This window comes from Xenopus tropicalis, chromosome 3 (genome assembly GCF_000004195.4).
Source record: "Xenopus tropicalis strain Nigerian chromosome 3, UCB_Xtro_10.0, whole genome shotgun sequence".
NCBI lineage: Eukaryota > Metazoa > Chordata > Amphibia > Anura > Pipidae > Xenopus > Xenopus tropicalis.
Window position 1 is genome coordinate 144,155,905 of NC_030679.2, and position 20,298 is coordinate 144,176,202.

At 40.9% G+C, this 20,298-nt stretch overlaps 1 protein-coding gene and 1 non-coding gene across 4 annotated transcripts in view; one reads left to right on the plus strand and one right to left on the minus strand.

Moving 5' to 3' along the window:
- Positions 1-269: 269 nt before the first annotated feature.
- Positions 270-20,298, plus strand: part of stag3 (stromal antigen 3) — a 39,692-nt gene continuing 19,663 nt past the window's right edge. Inside the window, exons 1-11 of one of the 3 annotated variants that reach the window (XM_012953358.3) lie at positions 270-386; positions 3,437-3,640; positions 3,869-3,971; positions 4,104-4,190; positions 4,582-4,678; positions 5,507-5,583; positions 6,008-6,212; positions 14,707-14,858; positions 15,728-15,801; positions 17,031-17,154; positions 20,153-20,251. In XM_012953358.3, coding sequence (XP_012808812.2) covers positions 3,438-3,640; positions 3,869-3,971; positions 4,104-4,190; positions 4,582-4,678; positions 5,507-5,583; positions 6,008-6,212; positions 14,707-14,858; positions 15,728-15,801; positions 17,031-17,154; positions 20,153-20,251 — 1,221 coding nt within the window. In that variant the 5' untranslated portion in view covers positions 270-386; position 3,437. 3 annotated transcript variants of the gene reach the window in all.
- trnai-aau lies at positions 18,932-19,005 on the minus strand. The gene has a single exon. It is a non-coding gene; the product is annotated as a tRNA-Ile (tRNA).

Sequence of the window (20,298 nt, forward strand, 5' to 3'; positions counted from 1 at the left end):
CAAGCTATTTTTTCCACAGTAACCGTAAAATAAACGGGTGTTATTTAATATAGACACCAGCAACCCCAGACTTAAGCCCATGGAGACAGAATTTAATGATCATCACGTAAAATGGAGTCCCCAGCTGCCAATAGCTTGGCCTTTCTAATAAAGGATTTGCCCTAAGTAATATGGCGGCCTCATCACCTCCAATCCTTTACTGCCGACTGTGTTCCTGTTCCGATTGGCTCAGGCTATACCGCGCAGGCGGGACTTCCTGTATAAGGTAGGCCGCCGGTTTAACGGTGGGCGGTGCGTTTATGTTGACGTCGTAAAAGTCGGTAAAAGGGAACGTTGTTGCGGAACAATTATACGCTTGTGAAGTCGGGACGCATTTACGTGTTCAGGTGACAGCGTTAATCCCACTAAACGTACCACAGACTGCCTTATACAAAGGCGGTCGAAGCTTTTGGCGCCATTTAATTGAGACGTACCGCGGTGTATTCTGGGATTCCCCTGGAATGGCTTCTGTGAGGCGTTTAGAGTAGAAAAAACACCTGACAGGTTCTATAATAGGGGCCTTGTCATTCCCACACAGCCCAGTTATGCTGGGATTCTGGGAATGAATGGATGTAGAGAGTAGTAGGCCCACAGGTTGGCAACCCTAAGGGGTGGTTGGGTCAGTCATGGCTGTAATTTGCTCCATGTATTATGGGTGTAGTGTTCTGCCCCCAATAAGGGGTAATTATATCTTAGTTGGGATCAAGTACAGGTACTGTTTTATTATTACAGAGAAAAGGGAATCATTTAACCATTAAATAAACCCAATAGGGCTGTTCTGCCCCAATAAGGGGTAATTATATCTTAGTTGGGATCAAGTACAGGTACTGTTTTATTATTACAGAGAAAAGGGAATCATTTAACCATTAAATAAACCCAATAGGGCTGTTCTGCCCCAATAAGGGGTAATTATATCTTAGTTGGGATCAAGTACAGGTACTGTTTTATTATTACAGAGAAAAGGGAATCATTTAACCATGAAATAAACCCAATAGGGCTGTTCTGCCCCAATAAGGGGTAATTATATCTTAGTTGGGATCAAGTACAGGTACTGTTTTATTATTACAGAGAAAAGGGAATCATTTAACCATTAAATAAACCCAATAGGGCTGTTCTGCCCCAATAAGGGGTAATTATATCTTAGTTGGGATCAAGTACAGGTACTGTTTTATTATTACAGAGAAAAGGGAATCATTTAACCATTAAATAAACCCAATAGGGCTGTTCTGCCCCCAATAAGGGGTAATTATATCTTAGTTGGGATCAAGTACAGGTACTGTTTTATTATTACAGAGAAAAGGGAATCATTTAACCATTAAATAAACCCAATAGGGCTGTTCTGCCCCCAATAAGGGGTAATTATATCTTAGTTGGGATCAAGTACAGGTACTGTTTTATTATTACAGAGAAAAGGGAATCATTTAACCATGAAATAAACCCAATAGGGTTGTTCTGCCCCAATAAGGGGTAATTATATCTTAGTTGGGATCAAGTACAGGTACTGTTTTATTATTACAGAGAAAAGGGAATCATTTAACCATTAAATAAACCCAATAGGGCTGTTCTGCCCCAATAAGGGGTAATTATATCTTAGTTGGGATCAAGTACAGGTACTGTTTTATTATTACAGAGAAAAGGGAATCATTTAACCATGAAATAAACCCAATAGGGCTGTTCTGCCCCAATAAGGGGTAATTATATCTTAGTTGGGATCAAGTACAGGTACTGTTTTATTATTACAGAGAAAAGGGAATCATTTAACCATGAAATAAACCCAATAGGGCTGTTCTGCCCCCAATAAGGGGTAATTATATCTTAGTTGGGACCAAGTACAGGTACTGTTTTATTATTACAGAGAAAAGGGAATCATTTAACCATGAAATAAACCCAATAGGGCTGTTCTGCCCCCAATAAGGGGTAATTATATCTTAGTTGGGATCAAGTACAGGTACTGTTTTATTATTACAGAGAGAAAAGAAATCAGTTTTAAAATCTAAATTATTTGATTAAAATGGAGTCTATGGGAGACGGGCTTTCCATAATTTATGGATAACTGGTTTCTAGATAATGGATCCCATTCGTGTACTAGTGGGTGCAAGTTTTCATATATAGAGGGTGCTTACTGCCTGGGGCACTTCCATGCCATAGCCCTAAAGTCCACAGCACATAGAGTGACTCAGGCAGGAAATATAAGTTGTCAAAATGCCCCTGCCTGTCACTGCTTCCCTTAGATGTAGGGGAGACATCTTTTTTTTTTTTTTTAATTATACCGGCCTTTGCATCGGGGGAGCCCGTGGGGTGGGTAAGTGGGCAGGCTATAGTCAGGTCTGGCCTTTTGAGAGGTAATCCGTCAACAGAGAGGGTCAGGGAAGGGAGGGATCAGTAGGGTATTACCAATTTACATTGCCAGAATATTTGTAATTCTGGGTAGAGCCGTAGGCTTTTACATTTAGTTTCCCATAAGCAGCACAGAGTAAAGGTCCAGGGTGGATCCTTACTGCCATACTGCTGCTGAAGCTTTGGGACGGTATAGTAAAATATACAGAATTTATATTTTTTTTTTTAAGCTTTAGTTCCAAGTCCAAAAGAGGTAGCTTGTAAGGTTCCACACTTTAGATGTCCCCCTTGGAACCTTTATTTGGTGTCTCTGTTGCTTTCACAGCAATGAGGGAAACATTATTCCATAGATCACAGCACTGTGCACTAAACACCGAACATTCAAATTACATACGAATATTAATCGATACATATTTCGGGGCCCTGGAAGAATGGAAAGGAAACAATTTTGCATTATTTGGATGTGGTAAAGTCTCCCTCACTTTAGTGTGGATTGCACTCCCCCTATCTGGAAATGGATTCCCTTTTTGAGTCTCAAGCACCCTTTTGGGCCACCAAGTTTCATGGTTTTTTTATTTGTCTGGAAACAATCTTTAATAGCTCTTTGCCAAAAAGATAATAGAAATAAATATAGTTTCTAGCTAATTAGTGCAGATATATGTTTCGGGATGTAGGGGTATTAAAACCTATATTCCTAATGGTTAAACCTCTAGAGCAGTGATCCCCAACCAGTGGCTCAGGGGCAACATGTTGCTCTCAGTGCCCCCAAACCAGGGAGTTATATTTGAATTCCTGACTTGGGGGCAAGTTTTGGTTGAATAAAAACAAGATTTCCTACCAAATAAAGCCCCCTGTAAGCTGATAGGGTGCATAGAGGCTGCCTAATAGCCAATCACAGCCCTTATTTGGCTCCTCCATGAACTTTTATGGTGCTTGTGTTGCTCCCCAAGTCTTTTTACATTTGACTGTGGCTCATGAGTAAGAAAGGTTGGGGACCCCTGCTCTAGAGAATGGACACTGTAGGCAAAGTATCATGTCTGTGTGCTTATTTTCTTCCCAGGATGCATCACTCACACCAGAAATCCTCCTCAGTTATGTCTGCTCATGGCTCCTCTTCAATAGAGAATTCTCCGCACCCCAAATACAGCGGTTCCTCTCCTGAAGGCGGAGCACCTTACCTGACACCCTCCAGTGTCGCTTCCGAAGGGCCTGTGTCTCAGTTGGCATCAGAACAAAGAGGCCTCGACGAGACACCGACAGTACTGTGAGGAAATATTGATTATGTATATTTGAGTGTGCGTTTTAATACTCAAGGTAGCTTATACAAGTATATTTGTTTTCCAGCATAACTCATAAGTTTTAGCCCCTTGCTAATGAATATGGTGGGAATGGCTCTTTCAGACCAGTACACAACAGACCACTTGGGGAAACTGGGACATTGTTTTGATAAGTTTCGTTTCTGAGAAACCTATTGGTAACCTATTGTTCCTAGGGATATAGTCACCGAGACTGATGAGTCCATATCCGACGAAGGAAGCGATTTTGAGGAAACTTTGAGTAAAAGACCCCGGAGAGCATCACCGGGAGAAACTGTGGTGAGTGATACGAATATTTATATTGGGTTTTGTTTGTGTTTTATTTATGTCAGGGTTGCCATGTTCTGTATTTTGCTTATTACCCAGCACGCACTGAAGGATTCATTTGTCTCTGTTTCTTTGTATCTGCAGGCAGCTAAACGTCCCAGGATTGCAGAGGAAACGGTGTGCGCCAAGGACTTGTTTGAGGCAATTAGAATGGGCAGGAGTGCCATGCACGTAAGATATAGTAATGTTATAATAATGTGGTTCGTTCATAGTAAGGACAAATAAATCTCAGATAGAAGTATCTAATAGAAAAGTCTAAAGCAAGTGGACTTCCTGAGGAGTCTGGGTATTCTTGTCTACGAGCTGCTTCTTCTGAATTACCCAACCTCTACACCTTCAACAAGCTCCTGCTTTATTCTAACCATAACATCTCTACTCTAAAGCAACTGGAATTGCTGAGCCATCTTGAAAACATTTCCCCTCATTCAAGTTGCATAAGTTGAGCCACTTGATTACTCAGCAGGTCCCGTTGCTTTGGCATTACTGGATGCTAAGTATCATGGCCTGGGTGAATGAAAATCTTTAAAGATATCTTAGTTGTGTCTCTGCTTGCCCATTGCAGGTACTGGTTGACGATTGGTTGGATAGTTACAAACAGGATCGTGAGGCGGCTCTGTTAGAACTGATCAATTTCCTCATGCTGGCGTGTGGCTGTAATGGTGAGTGCAGAGAGTGGTTGGTGGTTGTTTTCTGCGTGGTTATCTATATTATAGCATTATTAACTGATGTGGGAAAACATGATTTTTTTCAAAACCCATCATTTAATAGAGCTTCTCCAGCAGAATCCTGCATTGTAATGTTTTTCCCATGGGGCTAGCCATGTTCTTCATTTCCCAGGGTGCCACAGCCATGTGACCTGTGCTCTGATAAACTTCACTCACACTTTACTGCTGCGCTGCAAGTTGGAGTGATATCCCCCCCAGCAGCCGATCAGCAGAACAATGGGAAGGGAGCAAGATAGCAGCTCCCAGTAGGTATCAGAATAGCACTCAATAGTAAGAAATCCAAGTCCGCTTGGGACTCCTCCAGTTACATGGGAGTAGGAGAAACAATAGGTTAGCTGACAGCAGTTCTAATATGTAGCGCTGGCTCCTTCTGAAAGCTCAGACTCAGGCACACTTTACTGCTGCGCTGCAAGTTGGAGTGATATCCCCCCCTCAACAATAGGTTAGCTGAAAGCAGTTCTAATGTGTAGCGCTGGCTGAAAGCTCAGACTCAGGCACAATGCACTGAGATGGCGCCTACACACCAATATTACAGTTACAAATACATTTGTTGGTTCAAGAATAAAAGATTAAATGGCAGAGGGAATTATTTGCTGTGTAACAGTGTTATTTAGAAATAAAAAGTACCCCACATATCGTGACAGAATCCCTTTAATGTCCCTGTAATTCCCAGTAGCCTCACAGCGGGAGGTAAGGAATGATTTCCTTTATTGCCAAACACACTGTAACAAAATCTCACATTTTATTTCTCCCCCATGCCAGGTGTGGTCACTCTGGAAATGCTGGAAAACATGCAGAATTCTGACATCATTCGCAAGATGACAATGGAGTTTAACGAGGTCAGAATGAAAGATCACCCTGAAGAGGAGGATTTAATTGCTTTTTTGCTGCTAATAAGCTCGGTTGCAGCTGGGCTCTGCTACTGCTGGGGGGGCAGGACCGGCTCTCTGCTCCCTTCTGTCTGGCACCCTGCGCTGAAATAGACAAACCTGTCACCCTGATGGATATTTAGTCAATAAAATGATGAACTTCTGCGTGCCTTTTAGCTGCTGGCTTGCCTTATGCCCTCATTATGTGCACATTTGTATGTTACCCATTGACCCTGCATAAATGTATAATCTTCTGCCTATGTAAACCTGCAAGCTCACTTCTGCAGTGACAGTTGTTTCCATTGCCCCATAGTCCTTTTCTATTTCTAATCTCTGTTTAACAATGCACATATTCTGTGTGTGTCTTTATGGTTTTCCTTTCTTCTGCCTGCAGGAAACCCCAGATTACCCGTTGCTCTTAAGCACCAAGCCTTGGAAGAAATTTCATGCTAATTTTGGGGATTTCTTTAAAGTTCTGGTAAACAGATGTCAGTACAACATCATATATGATGAGCTTCTTATGGACGCACTCATCTCTCTGCTCACGGGGCTGTCGGATTCTCAAGTCCGTGCATTTCGCCATACCAGCACATTTGCAGGTAAAAGTCCCACCTGAGTACAGGTGTGGGATCCAAAATATGGGAAGACCATCTCCCATAGACTCCATCATAAGCAAATAATTCAAATTTTTTAAATTGATTTCCTTTTTCTGTAATAATAAAACAGTACCTGTACTTGATCCCAACTAAGATATAATTACCCCTTATTGGGGCAGAACAGCCCTATTGGGTTTATTTAATGGTTAAATGATTCCCTTTTCTCTGTAATAATAAAACAGTACCTGTACTTGATCCCAACTAAGATATAATTACCCCTTATTGGGGCAGAACAGCCCTATTGGGTTTATTTCATGGTTAAATGATTCCCTTTTCTCTGTAATAATAAAAAAACTGCACCTGTACTTGATCCCACCTAAGATATAATTACCCCTTATTGGGGCAGAACAGCCCTATTGGGTTTATTTCATGGTTGAATGATTCCCTTTTCTCTGTAATAATAAAACAGTACCTGTACTTGATCCCAACTAAGATATAATTACCCCTTATTGGGGGCAGAACAGCCCTATTGGGTTTATTTAATGGTTAAATGAATCCCTTTTCTCTGTAATAATAAAACAGTACCTGTACTTGATCCCAACTAAGATATAATTACCCCTTATTGGGGCAGAACAGCCCTATTGGGTTTATTTCATGGTTAAATGATTCCCTTTTCTCTGTAATAATAAAACAGTACCTGTACTTGATCCCAACTAAGATATAATTACCCCTTATTGGGGGCAGAACAGCCCTATTGGGTTTATTTCATGGTTAAATGATTCCCTTTTCTCTGTAATAATAAAACAGTACCTGTACTTGATCCCAACTAAGATATAATTACCCCTTATTGGGGGCAGAACAGCCCTATTGGGTTTATTTCATGGTTAAATGATTCCCTTTTCTCTGTAATAATAAAACAGTACCTGTACTTGATCCCAACTAAGATATAATTACCCCTTATTGGGGCAGAACAGCCCTATTGGGTTTATTTCATGGTTAAATGATTCCCTTTTCTCTGTAATAATAAAACAGTACCTGTACTTGATCCCAACTAAGATACAATTACCCCTTATTGGGGGCAGAACAGCCCTATTGGGTTTATTTCATGGTTAAATTTCCCACACCTTGTGTCTCAACCCTTTCTCCTTGTAGATTGTAAGCTCTTTTGGGCAGGGCTCCCTTCCCCTAAGCTCTCTTGTAGATTGTAAGCTCTTTTGGGCAGGGCTTTCTTCACCTAAGCTCTCTTGTAGATTGTAAGCTCTTTTGGGCAGGGCTCCCTTCCCCTAAACTCTCTTGTAGATTGTAAGCTCTTTTGGGCAGGGCTCTCTTCACCTAAGCTCTCTTGTAGATTGTAAGCTCTTTTGGGCAGGGCTCCCTTCCCCTAAGCTCTCTTGTAGATTGTAAGCTCTTTTGGGCAGGGCTCTCTTCCCCTAAGCTCTCTTGTAGATTGTAAGCTCTTTTGGGCAGGGCTCCCTTCCCCTAAGCTCTCTTGTAGAGTGTAAGCTCTTTTGGGCAGGGCCCTCTTCACCTCTTGTATCGGTTATTGATTGCTTTATATGTTACTCTGTATGTCCAATGTATGAAACCCACTTATTGTACAGCGCTGCGGAATTTGTTGGCGCTTTATAAATAAATGATAATAATAATAAATGATTCCCTTTTCTCTGTAATAATAAAACAGTACCTGTACTTGATCCCAACTAAGATATAATTACCCCTTATTGGGGGCAGAACAGCCCTATTGGGTTTATTTCATGGTTAAATGATTCCCTTTTCTCTGTAATAATAAAACAGTACCTGTACTTGATCCCAACTAAGATATAATTACCCCTTATTGGGGGCAGAACAGCCCTATTGGGTTTATTTCATGGTTAAATGATTCCCTTTTCTCTGTAATAATAAAACAGTACCTGTACTTGATCCCAACTAAGATATAATTACCCCTTATTGGGGGCAGAACAGCCCTATTGGGTTTATTTCATGGTTAAATGATTCCCTTTTCTCTGTAATAATAAAACAGTACCTGTACTTGATCCCAACTAAGATATAATTACCCCTTATTGGGGCAGAACAGCCCTATTGGGTTTATTTCATGGTTAAATGATTCCCTTTTCTCTGTAATAATAAAACAGTACCTGTACTTGATCCCAACTAAGATACAATTACCCCTTATTGGGGGCAGAACAGCCCTATTGGGTTTATTTCATGGTTAAATTTCCCACACCTTGTGTCTCAACCCTTTCTCCTTGTAGATTGTAAGCTCTTTTGGGCAGGGCTCCCTTCCCCTAAGCTCTCTTGTAGATTGTAAGCTCTTTTGGGCAGGGCTTTCTTCACCTAAGCTCTCTTGTAGATTGTAAGCTCTTTTGGGCAGGGCTCCCTTCCCCTAAGCTCTCTTGTAGATTGTAAGCTCTTTTGGGCAGGGCTCCCTTCCCCTAAGCTCTCTTGTAGATTGTAAGCTCTTTTGGGCAGGGCTCTCTTCACCTAAGCTCTCTTGTAGATTGTAAGCTCTTTTGGGCAGGGCTCCCTTCCCCTAAGCTCTCTTGTAGATTGTAAGCTCTTTTGGGCAGGGCTCCCTTCCCCTAAGCTCTCTTGTAGAGTGTAAGCTCTTTTGGGCAGGGCCCTCTTCACCTCTTGTATCGGTTATTGATTGCTTTATATGTTACTCTGTATGTCCAATGTATGAAACCCACTTATTGTACAGCGCTGCGGAATTTGTTGGCGCTTTATAAATAAATGATAATAATAATAAATGATTCCCTTTTCTCTGTAATAATAAAACAGTACCTGTACTTGATCCCAACTAAGATATAATTACCCCTTATTGGGGGCAGAACAGCCCTATTGGGTTTATTTCATGGTTAAATGATTCCCTTTTCTCTGTAATAATAAAACAGTACCTGTACTTGATCCCAACTAAGATATAATTACCCCTTATTGGGGGCAGAACAGCCCTATTGGGTTTATTTCATGGTTAAATGATTCCCTTTTCTCTGTAATAATAAAAACAGTACCTGTACTTGATCCCAACTAAGATATAATTACCCCTTATTGGGGGCAGAACAGCCCTATTGGGTTTATTTCATGGTTAAATGATTCCCTTTTCTCTGTAATAATAAAACAGTACCTGTACTTGATCCCAACTAAGATATAATTACCCCTTATTGGGCAGAACAGCCCTATTGGGTTTATTTAATGGTTAAATGATTCCCTTTTCTCTGTAATAATAAAACAGTACCTGTACTTGATCCCAACTAAGATATAATTACCCCTTATTGGGGGCAGAACAGCCCTATTAGGTTTATTTAATGGTTAAATGATTCCCTTTTCTCTGTAATAATAAAACAGTACCTGTACTTGATCCCAACTAAGATATAATTACCCCTTATTGGGGCAGAACAGCCCTATTGGGTTTATTTAATGGTTAAATGATTCCCTTTTCTCTGTAATAATAAAACAGTACCTGTACTTGATCCCAACTAAGATATAATTACCCCTTATTGGGCCAGAACAGCCCTATTGGGTTTATTTAATGGTTAAATGATTCCCTTTTCTCTGTAATAATAAAACAGTACCTGTACTTGATCCCAACTAAGATATAATTACCCCTTATTGGGGCAGAACAGTCCTATTGGGTTAATTTAATGGGTTTTTTTGGAGATCCAAATTACGGAAAGATCCCTTATCCGGAAAACCCCTGGTCCCGAGCTTTCTGGATAATAGATCCTATACCTGTACTGTGAACATTAAACTAAAATATCCCACGGTAACCATTTAAAGGCTTTCAAACCAAAATTTGTTAAAAGGGTGGTCTACCTTCACATTAACTTTTAGTATGTTATAGAATGAGCAATTCTTAGCAACCTTACAAAGGGTCTTACCTTCTTCTTTCAACTCTTTGCAGCTTTCAAATGGAGGTCACTGACCCCAGAAGCCGAAAATCTGTTGCTCTGTGAGGCTACAATTTTATTGTTATTGTTATATTTTATTACTTATCTTTTTATTCAGACCCTCTCCTATTCATATTCTAATGACTCACACAACTGCTTGATTGCTAGTGTCATTTGGCCCATAGCAACCAGATAGCTGCTAAAATAGATCAGCAGGGGGCGGGGCTTAGGGGACTGTTTCAAAGCATATTATTACATTAAAAATCATGAAAAGGCTGCACATTTGTTAACTGATGTATATGGCAAAGTTGCTTGAAATTATGTTTACTTTTCAAAAAGCTTAATATGGGTTGTGTTCCCCTTTAATTACTTGGTTGTATCATATTGTTCTGCCACGTGCTGCAGATACAGACTGACATAACGTCATTTGAACCAATCAATAGGCCACTGCTGTTTCCTATGCTCTTATTAATCAATGCCTTTTCATTTGCCCGGGGCAGTCAGACTTTGTAGCAATAACATGCATGATATATTGAATAAATTGCAGCGTTGTATGTGATCAGGATCTAAATCCATGTTTCTTTGATCTTGAGGGTGGCACGTCAGATTAAAAAAATGGGCCAGCATGGATGAGAGAGAGAAAATTTTCTAGATCTAGGTTTATATAGTAGAAACAGAAGAATGTTAAGTGCTTGAAAGTTAAAATAAAGTAGCCCAGAAATTCATTGCAGGGCTGCCAATCTGTTAGGCACCGCCCCCCGGATACAATGGCTAAGCTTGGGCCCCTGGCCTGGGGCTAGTCTGCACTAAAACACTTTGCCTCTGCTTTATGGCTTTCACTTTACTTGCCCTTTAATAAATCATAAACAATGGCAAAATTCTTGAACATTAATCAATAAGCTCCTTCTTTAACTCTTTTACTGCCAAGCACGTATGGCATACGTGCTGGCAGTAAAAGGCCTTAAACGCCAACGACGTGTCCCATACGTCGTTGGTGTTTAAGGTCTTCTCTCTGCAGCGGCGGCATGTGCCGCCGCTGCAGAGTGTTTCTATCGATGACAGTCCCCCTGGGCAACATGCCAGGGGGGCTGTCATCAGGGTCCTGCGAGCCGATCGCTCGCAGGACCCTCCAGGAAGCAGCAGACGCGATCGCATCGCGTCTGCTGCTTCCTCCTTCTCCCCCAGCACCGGCGCGACTGAAGAGGAGGCGATCGGTCTTCAAGGACAGGTAAGGAGTATTTTTTTTTTTTGCATTTACACACTTACACACACACTTACATACATTTATACACACTTACATACATTTACACACACTTACAGCACACATTTTAGCATTTTTTTTGTTTGTTTGTTTGATTTTTATTTTTTTTTTCATTTTTCACACTTTTATACACTTATTTACACTCATATACACACTTACACACTATCACACAACTTTTACACATGTACACACATGTATACACAAACACTTTTTTTTTTTTTTTTTTTTTTTCATTTTACCACTTTGTTTTTAGTTTCTTTTACCTAAAAACTGTTTATTTTGACAGCGTGACTATTGGATCAGATATTCTGACCACTAATTACACTGTCATGTGACTTATTTTGTTGTTTCACTGATTTGCACAATTTTTGTGGTTTTATTGCATTTTTATCCCTGTATATGTGTTCCTAATCTGTTTTTAGCGTAGCTTTGCCAGGTGTAACTTTGGTGTACAAAAATAACTTTACCTATTTTGAATTCATCAGAATGTGTACTTTCCAAAAATATATGGTTTTCTGGGGGTCTCTGTATAGTTAGGGGAGGTTACTGCACATAATACACTGACAGGGGGCTCTGTGTGCAAAAGCTGAGCTGGCAGGCGAGAAATCCTTATGCGCTATTTTCATTTTGGGTTCAGTACATACCGCAGACTTTGGTATATATATGCGTATTGGGCATCAAACTGTTCAGTAGGCCTCTGTTGTTCCTATTTGGGGTGAGTTGCCTTTGTACGCAAGAAATTATGTGAGATAAATGTGGCAAATTGCAACATTTTTTGGCGATTTTCTGAAATGTCATAAAAACCAAAAACTTTAGGAAAGCTTTGCAGATTGGTACTTTGGTGTAGAAAGGACTCTTTACCCTTGTTGGATTTGTCAGGATGTGTACTTTCCAAAAATATATGGTTTTGTGGGGGTCACTGTATAGTTAGGGGAAGTTTTGGCACATAATACACTGACAGGGGGCTTTGTGTGCAAAAGCTGAGCTGGCAGGCGAGAAATCCTTATGCGCTATTTTCATTTTGGGTTCAGTATATACCGCAGACTTTGGTATATCTATGCGTATTGGGCATCAAACTGTTCAGTAGACCATAGGTGTTCCTATTTGGGGTGATTTGCCTTTATCTGATCTTTATCAAGAAATTGTGAGAGATAAATGCGGCAAATTACAACATTTTTATGCGATTTTCGAAATGTCATATAAATCTGCAAACTTAGGAAAGCTTTACAGCTTGGTAATTTGAAGCAAGAAGAAATGTTTACCCATTATAGATTCGGGGGGATGTGTACTTTCCAAAAATATATGGCTTTCTGGGGTGAGCGTACTTTTTTGTAGCATTATCCCACATAAAGGATATAAATGTGTTGATTTTGCTGGAGCTGAAATGATAGATCATATGGGGGTATGTTCCCATTGGGGCCCCTACATGCCACATACTTAGGTAAACCTATACATATTGGGCATCAAACTGTTCAGTGGACCCCTGGGGTTCATATTTAGGGTGTTTTATCTTGGTACCTAATGCTATGTGGGAGATAAGATGCTGCAAAGTGGAAGCTTTGAGGGGATTTTTGGAAATGTCATCAAAATTGCTAACTTTAGAAAAGCTGTGCGGCTTGGTACTTTGGAGTAGAAAGACACGGGTACCCATTATAGATTCGGGGGAATGTGTACTTTCCAAAAATATATGACTTTCTGGGGTGAGTGTACTTTTTACTAGCATTATCCCACATATAATGATGTAAATGTGTTGATTTTGCAGGAGCTGAAATGACAGAAATGACAGTTCATATGGGGTATGTTCACATTGGGGCCCCTACAGGCCACATACTTAGGTAAACCTATACATATTGGGCATCAAACTGTTCAGTGGACCCCTGGCGTTTATATTTAGGGGGGTTTATGTGGTTACTTTATGACCTGTAGGAGATAAGATACTATAGACTGGAAGCTTTGAAGCGATTTTTTAAAAAAATCACAAATTTTGATAAAAACCAATAACTTTAGGAAAGCATTGCGACTTGATAGTTTGGAGTAGACAGACAGTTGTGTATTCCCCAGAATCTGTTCTTTCCAAAAATGTACAATTTTCTGGGATAAACCTTCTGTTAGTGTAATTGTTGCCCTTGAAATCTAAAGTATGCAGCTTTCTGGAGCAGTGCTTTGGGAATTTGGTAGGTACTGCTGGGAGTTTGTGATCTATACAAGTGACAAATCTCCATAAAACTATATATATTTGGTACTGGCACGTTCAGGAGACATGGGACTTTCCAAATCAGGTGTATATTCGTGCATAAAATAATTTTTGTTTCTAGTATATGTGATTATATTATGGAAAATTTGTTTTTTTTTGCATTTTTAGAAATTTAGAAGTCTATATCTTGTTACAGAATTGGAATTACACAAAAATTCTACCATATTTTGAAAGCTTAGGTTGTTCTGAAAAAAACGATATATTGTTTTCCTGGGTAAACTAAAAGTCCCCCCGAGGAAAGGCCCCTAAAGTGAAACAGTGCAAAATGTTCAAAAACTGTCTTGCAATACAAGTTCCGCTTTGACCAAAACAGCTGGCAGTAAAAGGGTTAATGTTCTTCCCTGTACCCCCATTTTTATATCAAAGCTCTTGCTAAGGAATGAGTGGCCCTTACGAGTCCTGTACCCACCTTTTTAGTTTCTAAACTACATTTTTCAAGGCTTGTTTCTTCCATGCGTACTTCTGCTTCTCTCCTACCGATCTTCTTTACATGCCCTGTACTATCTTACCTTCTAAACCCTGCCTTTCTTCTCCTTTAAAGGGGAAAGGAAACATAATTTCAAGCAATTAATACATCAGTTAAAAAAATATGCTGCCTTTTCATGATGTTTAATGTAATATTATGGTTTGGAACAGTTCCCTAGGCCCCGCCCCCTGTTCCCCTGCTGGTCTGGCTGACTACTTTGTAACAGTAGTTGACTCCCCTCAGCCTGCCTTCAGCCTGCATCCTCCCAATCCCACAATTCCCTGCTGCACACGTGATGTCAATAAGGAAAGGAACATCGCAGTGCATTGTGGGTTATGTAGTTCCTGCATGCTGCCTGTAAACTGTGGAGAAGTTGTTACAATTTGTAGTGTTTTAGTCCCTCCTCCCCTGCCAGGATTTCAAATGATGCAGAAAGAGAAGAACTGTTTTGCAGCTGGATTTCATCATATAAAAATTCTATTTATTCATACTTTTTGAAGTGATAAGCATATTAGGGGTTTCTGTGTTGTGTGGACAAATGTAGGTTCAGAAGCTGCAGTTCCCTTTTAAAACAATTAATATATTTTCTATGTAGTGGTTTTCTGCATGTTTTCTTTTTTCCTCCTTAGCCGTGAAGCTAATGAGCGGCCTGGTGAAGGTGGCATGGGATGTCAGTCATCATCTAAACACGACCAAGCGCCAGTTTGTTGTGGAACATGCAAAGAGCCCAGAGACGAGATCTCCAGAGAGACTGGAGGCCCTGTTGGCCAAGCAGAGAGGGGTGAGTGGTTTGTGGCAAAAAGGGCCACAGATTAGGTGGGCACACCTCCTTTCTTTATCTATGGGACCCATTCTTCGCTTTTCCTTCCTGCGAAAGCCGTAGCACCTTATTGGTTTATTTCATTCTTTTGTTAAAGAAACAGGGTCTTTCCACTCACTAGGATCTGTAATATATCATCTTTAAAAGGGTTGTTCACTTTTCAATTAACTTTTAATAAGACATAGGCATTGATATTGTAAGGCAATTTGCAATTGGTTTTCATTCTTTATTTTTGTGGCTTTTCAGTTATTTAGCACCAATCCAGTTTGGCATTTCAGCAGCTATCTGGTTGCTAGTGTCTTGTTTACCTTAACAACCAGGCCAACCAAGACTGGAATATGAATAGGAGAGGGACTGAATAGAACAATAGGGAATAAAAGCAAACTGTAACCTCACAAAGCAATCGTTTTGTGGCTGCCTGGGTCCGTGACCCCTATTTCACAGCTGGAAGGATGTAAAAGAGGAAGGCAAATGATTAAAAAACTATAAAATACAGACCAATTGCCGAGTTGCTAGGAATAGGAATAACTTAAAGTTAACTTAAAGGTGAACCACCCCTTTAAAGCAGAGATGGGCAACAGGCACCAGTTTACATGCTATTTAACCACAACTGCCAGTTTCTTCGAATTATAGTTCAACAACATCCCCTATGTGGAGTGCAAGCTCTGTTAGCAAGCACTTCTGGTGATAGGGGTGATAGGTGCCCTTTAACATGCCTACCCTCAACCAAACATGGCACCTCTACCTTTAGTACTAAGTGCCATCTTGTCATGTAAGCAGTGCTGTGTAGGAACCACATACCCATTCTGATTTCTTTCCCTCTCCCACAGCTTCAGGGGAATCTGGAAGAGGTCGTGGATATGATGAATGGGATTTTTAAAGGAGTTTTTGTGCATCGTTACTGGTGAGTGTAAAACTCAAGCGCCGACACTTCACGGTAAGATCCACAACTGAATTAGCCCCATATCGCCCACCCGTAGTTGGGCATATCGGGAGAAGATCGCCAAGTGAGTGGATCTACTCCCGATATGCCCACCCATGGATGGGCAATTTGGGGCTAATTCAAATTAAAATGGTGGGTTTAGGCGTTGGTTAGGGAACCACATCAGCGAGCCAATACGGTCCCCGATCCGAAGGAGAAATCAAACCTGCCCGATTGAGATCTTCCCAGTTTCAGGCCAGATATTGGTCGGGGAGGCCCATCGGCGGTGCCCATACACGGGCAGATAAGCTGCTAATTCGGTCTAAAGAACTGATATCGGCAGATAAGAGCGGCCCGTATATGGCCACCTTTATTACAATGCCCATCTAACTGTTGCAAAATCATATTAGCTTCCTGGCTTTTCTAGTAGTAAGGGTGAAGACACACAGAGCTACTAGTAGCAGCTACTTGTCGTGGCTACTAAAATAGACAATGCTGATCGTTTACTGATAATTGTCTCTACTTGTGTTTTAGCAGAGGCAATTTTCAGTTTTGTCTATGGCAGGGGATTTTCTGGAGTTTAGTAGCCGTGAAAAAGTAGCTGCTACTAGTAGCCCAGTGTGTCTTCACCCTAATGTATAGTATTGCCTTGAACTCTATCTGATGAAGGCATTGTCTGTATCTACCTACATAAATACATACATAGGAAGTTAGGCAGAAATAAAACCCATATCAACAGCAGAACAATCCTTGTGGCATTTTTAATGTTTCAAATGGGTTGTTCACCTTTAAGTTTGATGTAGAAAATACTACTTTGGTTTTCATTTTTTATTATGTGAGGTTTTTAAATTATTTAGCACCTCTCCAGTTAGGAATTTCGACAGCTGTCTGGTTGCTAGGGTCCAGTTTACCCTAGCAACCAGGCAGTCATTTGACAGAGAGACAGGAACATGATTAGAGTAGGGCCTAAATAGAGAGATAAGTCTCAAAAAGTAACAGTTATAAAATTGTAGCCTCACAGAGCAATAGCTTTTTGGCTGCCGGAGTCAGTGACCCCCATGCAAAAAACTGGAAAGAGAAGAGGAAGGAAGATAATTAAAAAACAAAAATAAAGACCAATAAAGTCATAAAGTTTGTTGTATCCTTGCTCCCCCCCGTACAGCCCGTGTTATTGTTTGCTCTACTCTCTGATTTTTGTCTTCTTATGTTAGTGACACGTCTGCAGACATCCGAGCCATCTGTATGGAAGAGATCGGGGTTTGGATGAGAACATACAGCCAATCATTTCTGAGCGACAGCTGCCTCAAATATGTCGGATGGACTCTCTATGACAAGGTTAGAAGGGAACCAACAGGCAGAGAGTTAGAGGAGACATATAGGATAAACAAAAAAAACCTCTAATCCTGTAGGCAATAATGAATTTGGGGAAACGATTAACCCTATCTGTAAAAATGGCCCCTTTATTGGAGCTCCCTATAGATCCTCTCAGGTCCCTGTCTGGGTTTCAAATGTTTAGTGAGCGTGTCCTAACGGTCATTGGTATGTAAATATTTTGTAAATGTCTGTTTGAAAATCTTTTAACCTTAAAGGTCACTGTCATGATATTTATGGGGCACTTTTTATTTCTAAATGACACTGTTACACAGCAAATAATTCCCTCTGCCATTTAACCTTTTATTCTTGAACCAACAAATGTATTTGTAACTGTAATATTGGTGTGTAGGCGCCATCTCAGTGCCTTGTGCCTGAGTCTGAGCTTTCAGCCAGCGCTACACATTAGAACTGCTTTCAGCTAACCTATTGTTTCTCCTACTCCCATGTAACTGGAGGAGTCCCAAGCCGGACTTGGATTTCTTACTATTGAGTGCTATTCTGATACCTACTGGGAGCTGCTATCTTGCTCCCTTCCCATTGTTCTGCTGATCGGCTGCTGGGGGTGAGGGGGGGATATCACTCCAACTTGCAGCGCAGCAGTAAAGTGTGCCTGAGTCTGAGCTTTCAGCCAGCGCTACACATTAGAACTGCTTTCAGCTAACCTATTGTTTCTCCTACTCCCATGTAACTGGAGGAGTCCCAAGCCGGACTTGGATTTCTTACTATTGAGTGCTATTCTGATACCTACTGGGAGCTGCTATCTTGCTCCCTTCCCATTGTTCTGCTGATTGGCTGCTGGGGGTGAGGGGGGGAGATATCACTCCAACTTGCAGCGCAACAGTAAAGTGTGACTTTTAGTATGTTATAGAAGGGCCTATTCTAAGTAACTTTTTTAATTGATCTTCATTATTTATTTGTTTTATAGTTTTCAAATTATTTGCCTTCTTCTTCTAACTCTTTGCAGTTTTTTAATGCGGGTCACTGACCCCGGCAGCCAAAAAGCTATTGCTCTGTGAGGCTACAGATTTATTGTTATTGTTACTTTTTGTAACTATCTTTTCTATTCAGCCCCTCTCCTATTCATATACCAGTCTCTCATCCGAAACCACCCCCTGGTTGCCAACGTAACTTGAACCCTAGCAACCAAATAGCTTCTGAAACGCTTCTGAAACGAAAAGTGGAGGGATCCTGAACTGAAAATGAAATAACTAAAAAACTACAAATAATAAAAAATGAAGACCAATTGCAAATTGTCTCAGAATACATACTGAATGTTAACTCAAAGGTGAACAACACCTTTAATGTAAATATATGGGTGGCACTGCTGCATTAGTTATTGCTCAGTATCAAACATTCTCTATAGCAGTGTCTGTGTTTTGCCACTAGGTGGCGAATGCAGAGAAAACTTTCTAATAGCGTCTGAATTTAGAATAACAGATGAGTTAACCCTGTAAGTGCCAGTAAGCCCATGAGAGATACCGTTATAGGGATTACTCCTGCCCTGAGCACGTACAGGCTGAAATCAATGAATTGCTCCGGTAAAGGGAAACTGCAATAATTCACATCCAACTCACGTCAGCTTACCTGGCCCTATAAACCAATCACATTCCTCCGTGTACTTACACACTGCAGCCTATCCATATTGTAAAATACCGGTTATGGGGGCGCCCGTGTGTAATGAGCTGCCGACAGGTAAGTGTAAAGTGCTTGTGGGACATTCTGTAATGAAAAGAACACGTGGCCCGTACGGGGATCGAACCCGCGACCTTGGCGTTATTAGCACCACGCTCTAACCAACTGAGCTAACCGGCCAGCTGATATAATTTGAAAGTTGGCCTTTTTTTGTTTTGGGTTTTATTTAATTTTTTTTTGTACAGATAGCAGTAACTGCGCTATTGCATCTGATAACACGTAACACGATAACACGCAACTGATAGAATCAAATCAGAAGCATGCAGGGTTTAAACCCTATTATCCTTTAAAATTTTAAATTCAAAAGGTTTGCAGTAGTGTAACAGAGTATGTTTCAAGTAGTGTACCCCCTACTGTAAATGATAAGGATATTCGCAATCACTGAGAGGTTCTGTGCCCATATAAAGGCACAAGGCTGCAGGCTGAGTTATACAGGGAACTCTGAGTATCACTCATGTATTATAAGGGATAATGTACCCCCTACTGTAAATGATAAGGATATTAGCAGTCACTGAGGGGTTCTGTGCCCATATAAAGGCACAAGGCTGCAGGCTGAGTTATACAGGGAACTCTGAGTATCACTCATGTATTATAAGGGATAATGTACCCCCTACTGTAAATGATAAGGATATTAGCAGTCACTGAGGGGTTCTGTGCCCATATAAAGGCACAAGGCTGCAGGCTGAGTTATACAGGGAACTCTGAGTATCACTCATGTATTATAAGGGATAATGTACCCCCTACTGTAAATGATAAGGACATTAGACTGGGCCCTCTACTCTCCCAGCCCCTCCTGCAACTACAGGGTCTGCTCCCTCTGTAGTTACGCCCTTACATAGCAACCAGATCGCTGCTGAAACTCCAAACTGGAGAGCCGCTGAATGGAAATTGAAGTAATTAAACGACTCCAAATAATAAAAATTAAAAAACAATTACAAATTGTTACAGAATATTACTCTCTACATCATACTACACGTACTTAACCCCTTTAAGATTTCAAACCCAAGCTTGCAGCCAATCAGAGCGTCTGACTGCATAGGGATAGATCAGGCTACAGCCAATCAGAGCATGGCAGCATTCGCAGGGCTAAACCTGCCAGTGGGGGGGGTCATTTAAACATGCTGGGCAAATTTCGCACCTGGGCAGTAACCCATGCAACCAATGACAAAAGTTAATCACTGATTGGTTGCTATGGGATATTGCCCAGTGTCTTTAAATGACCCCCAGTGCCTTTATCAGTACATGTGTGTGCTCTTTGTCTCTCCAGCAGGGGGCGGTGAGGCTGCAGTGCATCCGGACATTGCACAGTTTATACAGTGTCCCAGAGATGGCCCCAAAGCTGGAACTTTTCACTAGCAGATTCAAGGTGAATTCCACGTATTCCCACGCTTTCCCTCCTCAGTCTGTACATAT